The 5,413-nt window shown below is 44.3% G+C and overlaps 1 protein-coding gene across 2 annotated transcripts; it reads left to right on the top strand.

Moving 5' to 3' along the window:
- The first annotated feature begins 225 nt into the window (after nucleotides 1–225).
- LOC309709008 (uncharacterized protein) lies at nucleotides 226–4,462 on the top strand. Of its 2 annotated transcripts, XM_082537431.1 has the most exons (3): nucleotides 226–749; nucleotides 1,263–2,007; nucleotides 2,272–4,462. In XM_082537431.1, the coding sequence occupies exons 2-3, from the start codon at nucleotides 1,851–1,853 to the stop codon at nucleotides 3,597–3,599; spliced, it is 1,485 nt and encodes a 494-aa protein (XP_082393557.1). In that variant the 5' UTR covers nucleotides 226–749; nucleotides 1,263–1,850; the 3' UTR covers nucleotides 3,600–4,462. The 2 variants fall into 2 exon arrangements, with proteins under 2 accessions (XP_082393557.1, XP_082393556.1); XM_082537430.1 differs by lacking the exon at nucleotides 226–749 and having other exon boundaries at nucleotides 1,243–2,007.
- Nucleotides 4,463–5,413: the final 951 nt, after the last annotated feature.

Raw genomic sequence — 5,413 nt, 5'->3', positions numbered from 1 at the left:
GAGTATCACTTATGCGCTTTAATGCTGTACAACTCAGAACTCTGGGCCTCCTGCTCATGTAAAAGAAATGTTATTTGTAGAGCTAAAAGCTCCACGGTGTTAATGGAAATGAATGATTTCGGTATGAATTCTTCTGCCGGCTATAGGATTGATTTTAAGGGAAATAATGCAATTCACCTAAATAAAGACACACACGAAGCATTCAGAGTGAAGTTAAAAAAAAGAAAGAAAAAGTAATGACTTTTTGCTGGTTCATGTGTGATTACACGGCCGAACGCTGCACCGTCGCTATCCATGGTCCTGAACCTCCGAGCCGGAGCCAGAGGTCTGCTGCAGACTGCAGCGTCCTATGAAAGAGTATCGACTTTTTGTAATAGGAAGTGTGACCACGGAGTGCACCCGGCAACAGATGCGAAAGTGGAAAAAAAAATGCTTTGGGGGGGTTGAAATGTCATGTGAACAGTTGGGTTCAACCACTGAACACCTCAGGGGTGTTATCGACTCCCTTCAATGCTTTTAAAGGCCAAGGGTTCGCTCAGACCAGGCTGTGCTGTTATTCGCCTGATAGAGTGAGCGACCACAATTTCCAGCGGCACCTCGAGAGGAAGTGAATTTGTGAAAGTAAATCTAAGCAGTGGAACGTCTGGAAGGAGAGTTCAGCGCACTACTAGAAACATCCAGATCACACAGTCTGCACCAGACACGAGAAAGGATGGTGTCAGCCGAGGGGAAAAGAAGTACCTGAATAGGTGTGCATAGGCGTGTATTTAAAGCGTGTAGTGATATTTGTACCCCGTGTCACAGCACGTGAAGCCAGCCTCTTTCTTTTCAGGTTTTTAAATAGAACAAAGTCAATTAATGTGCTTCGTTACACCTTTAATATGTTACATTTGACTTTATAGACATTTTTGTATCCTTGCGTTATATCTGCTGGGCTACATGTGCGTTATTTCTTACTCATCTCGCACATTTACGCGCATTTCAACGTCCTTTATGGCCTGTTTGGTCATGTAAGTGATCTTGTTTTATAGTATTTAGTATTCTGTATTGCATGTTATGTGTAGTTACTGCAACAAATGAGACATTTCCGTCTTTTAAGCTCATAGTCCCAAGTTGGAGTAACTCTTTTTTTTACACATCCTTAATTGGTAACTGCTACCCTCTCGGCTACTAAACGAGAGGAATAATACTCGTTTGACATGCACAGCCAAAACAAATGGGCGCATGGACTGTGGAGCCCTTTTGACATCGTTTCTTTTCAGTGTGAAATTTTCCGCGTTGGACGAGGATGCATCCAGGAGAGGACTTTATGGCTCAAGATTAGCTTCACTTTTGTGACATTTTAATTAAAAAGACGATTCGTTTATGTGGAAAGAAAAAGGCATCATTATTAAGGAACACTACCGCCACTTGTTGCAGCGTCAGACTCCCATCTCTCCGGCATGGGAGGAGGGAGGATTTGAGGGGAGGTGGGGACACCGTCACATCCTCTGTCCATATATGGGCATGAAGTTTACACGCAGCGGGGAATCCTCTCACTGGAGCTGATGAATGGGGAGGAGGGCCGAGGGAGCTGCCAAAGTGTATATAAGGAGAGAGAGGGGAAGTCGCTGATGTGAAATCCACAGCAGGCAAATACCTACCGAGGAGCAGAAACGAAAAGGAATACCGTTAATTGCTTTTTTTCCCTGTTTTTGACCACAGACCACTTTGGATCATTTGTTGAATACCATCAAAAGGAGGGTTGAAAGAAAACAAGCTTCTGTATTATTTGTTTACCCCCTCCCTTTTTTTTATTTTACCTTTTTTATTTCCTTCCCTGGGAGAGACGGACTTTTAAGTGCATCAGTATGTTGAACAATATGGATTTGAATGCGAAAGATTCTTTCTACCCTCAGTTTGAGAATTGCAACAGTTCTTCCTTGGGGATGGAAAACAGCGTGCGGAAAGATAACCAGGAGGTGTATGTCGATGCAGAGCGGGGAGTACCTGCCCAGTTTGGCCACGGTGAGTTCGCATGTTTGCACTGTCGATGAATCTGCATGCATGACCGTTTAAAACGTAGAAGATGAGCATTACCGGAAAGCGATGAGACTTTATTTTCGGGGCAGTCCGGTATGCTCTCTATCGGGGGCAAAATACGCACGGATGTTTATGTAACGCAGTTTTTTTTTTTCACACACCCCCACCAATCGCTTAAATTCCACTCATTTTTAATCCACTTATAAAAGACTCGCGGTTACAAAGTTTCCTCTCTTTCTAATTCCACAGAAGGAACACCTGCAACTCTCAAAACCGAAGCTTCCAACTCAGAATTCGCTTTTAACCCCTGCGAGTGCCCAAAAGACACATACACCCCCTCCTCGCTCGCCTACTCCGGCAGTTTCTATGTGGAGGCATCTCAGGGAGCGCCGTGCAGCACCGAAACACTCCTCAACATGATCACAGAGATTGTGGGCATATCCACGCTGCCGCTTTCAGAAGTGCAACAGAGCGGCAGTCGGGGAACTTATCCGTCGCCTGCGCCGCTGGACAGCAGCAGTGGTAATTTTGGAGACCCTGGCTCCAAGAGGCAGTCCTACACGTGCTCCGGACCCACTCCTCCTGTGTACTCTCCGGATCAGACGTGCTCGAGGTATCCCGATGATCAGGCCGGCGGCCAGGTCCAAGACCCGTCCTCTTCCCAGCTCAACTTCAGCTCATCCCGAGCTCCTAACCAGAAGAAGGCTGAACCAAAGTCAGAGGCTGCTTCTTTCCCCGTCGTGGTGAAGAATGAGTTTGAGAGCAGCTGCTACGAGTGGGGGACCCTTAATAAGTCTGACTGTTTGGAGACCAGTTTCCAGACTGAAACCTTTCCGATGTCGAGCGATTTCCCCCCTGACCAGCAAATGGATGTAAAGGAACTTTTAGACACGTTCCCCCCGATTTGTCCCAACCCGGAGATGGAGTTTAAAGTGGAGGAGGGCATCAAACAGGAGCCGTGTTTCTCTGACACCTGTTCTCAGAGCTACTCCAGCCCCATGTACAATAATTACCTCCCACCCCCGCCGATGGGCCTCTCCTCTAACCTGAAACCCTTCCCCGAACCTCCACAGCCATCTAATCAGTGCGATTCCTTATACACAACACCAGCTTTACCGAGCACCATAGACTCCATCCTGTACTCTTCCTTGCTGCCAGATTCATTTGCCCAAAGTTACACCACCCGCGCTGCGAAGCCCCCCAGGGCCAGAAAGAGCCCTGCCGCCTCTCATGGCCCCGCCAAAGAGAAGCCCTTCACCTGCCCCATGGAGAGCTGCGACCGGCGCTTCTCTCGCTCGGACGAGTTAAACCGGCACATCCGCATCCACACAGGCCACAAACCTTTCCAGTGCCGCATTTGTTTGCGCAGTTTCAGCCGTAGCGATCACCTCACCACCCACACCAGGACTCACACCGGGGAGAAACCGTTCTCCTGCGACGTGTGCGGCAAACGCTTTGCCCGCAGCGACGAGAGAAAACGGCACGGACGCGTACATCTGAAACAAAAGGAGAAAATGGAAATTAAGCCACAGGTGACCACCGGCGCGTGGCCGTTCACTCTTCCCGAGGGGATCTGAAGACCAGGCCGCGTGTGCACACTTAACATGTTAGGATCTTTCCGTCTTGGAAGATAAACCAGCTGACTACAAGTTGATGTCTGAGTTGGTCTGACTGGTGAGCCAATACCTAACGTAAAAGGTTTTTGCGAATATTAAGAGTTTTTGAGGAGCAGAGAAGGGGAAGAGGACTGCTTCGGCCTTATTGCAGGCTGCCGATGCTGCTGACTATTATGCAAAAAAAAAAAAGTGCATAAGTTGTAAGAGTCGGTAAACAGATCAACAATTAACTTGTTGCTGTTACTGTCAGTAAAGCCAAACCTCTCCGCCCTGAATTGCATGACTGCTGTTCAGCACCTCCTTCACCTGGACAGCTCCAACCTCCATTCGCCTCTCACACTGAATGGATTGCACTTACAGATTATTAATATCTCCATTTAAGATTCTTATTTTCTGCTTTTAGCATTCTTAGAGCAATTGTTTGGACTATGTTTCTTAAAAATTCTTGCATGTTTATGTCAGTGTTTTTTTTTTTTTCTTTTTCCTTTGGCTGGAATATCAACCTCTGTCAAGGTACTCGTTCACTCCACAGTGAAGGTTTATTGACATGAATGTAGACTAACATATTTATGGTTCTCACCATAAAGCTGCCCACCTTTGATCAGATTTAGTGTTTGTTTATCTTCTTATCATTATGCTGTCAGTGTTTTTTGTCACTGGTCTTTGTGTTGTGTTACAATTGTTTGGATTATTACAGTTGTGAAAGATATATCATAAATGGGAAATAAATATATTTGTATTACTGTACTTTCTTTGTATTTTTATAGCCAACTGTATATTTTACAAGTATATTTGAGCGTCCTTTTTAAGGTGAATTGTATTCTAAATCATAACTAATGTCTTGGTTTTTGAGGGCTATTGTTTAGTAATACAATATTTTAAATGTTACAATTTGATATCGGAAACCTTTTCGCACTTCATCCCATTGTTGGTACGATGAGAGTTATTTCATTGAATTGTTGATCTAGATTTTAAAAAAAGGGAATGTACTCTAGTTGTGGTACGGCTTTTCAATTCAAGCCATTTTACAGTATGTACAGAGGTATGTTTATTCGAGCTAGGGAAAAAACCTAGCAAATCATATTTAAAAAGAAAAAAAAACATTGCTTTTAAGTAATCAGGTAGCACACATTGCTGCGAGTTTCTGTAGACTTTACCTTGGCGATGAAAGGGTTTTTGACTCCTCATATCTTTTGCTGGAGATACTGTATGCTGAAAAATGTTCACACTTTAGCAAAAAAACGTAAAAACAAAACAAAACAAAACAAAAAAAATGTTCAGAGTTTGGTGAAACTGTCACCAACAGGGTACTGCAAAAAGTAATTTAACTCGCCTTAAGTTATATTAACTGTTCAAGTAAAGATTTTGTACATACACAGTTTCTACAATACTTTAAATTAATATCGATGTTGTTATTTTTATGAAAAGTTTATGAGCAAAATAAAATTTTCTGGAAGCAGCAAGTTTCTCGTGTGTGTGGTTTGGAATGATCTCACTTTGCTCAATGGTATCGTGCGCCGTCGAGACCCCCCGTCGGAGCATTCAGATGAGTGTGTGTCTTACCCAAAATAAACATTATAACAGGCCCCCCATGGCACCACACTGTAGCCCTAACATTAGACATCGCAGTTCTGCCCTGTGACTCACGAGGCTCAAACACATTACAGTGAATACCTCGCCCCGAATCCCTGTTGACTTCAAAAGATTTTCTCGTGATGTGAACACCACATGTGCCACGGTAATCTTGTTAAAAAGGACATTTTCTTGCCATGTCA

Source organism: Aulonocara stuartgranti (assembly GCF_965226115.1).
Source record: "Aulonocara stuartgranti genome assembly, chromosome: 6".
Taxonomy (NCBI): domain Eukaryota; kingdom Metazoa; phylum Chordata; class Actinopteri; order Cichliformes; family Cichlidae; genus Aulonocara; species Aulonocara stuartgranti.
This window is presented reverse-complemented; position numbering and strand designations above follow the sequence as displayed.

Bases quoted from the DNA above. Each gene is read 5' to 3' on its own strand.
- LOC309709008 (XM_082537431.1), top strand. From the start codon at position 1,851: ATGTTGAACAATATGGATTTGAATGCGAAAGATTCTTTCTACCCTCAG. The intron at 2,008-2,271 runs GTGAGTTCGCAT...CTAATTCCACAG, and splicing joins ACCTGCCCAGTTTGGCCACG to AAGGAACACCTGCAACTCTC.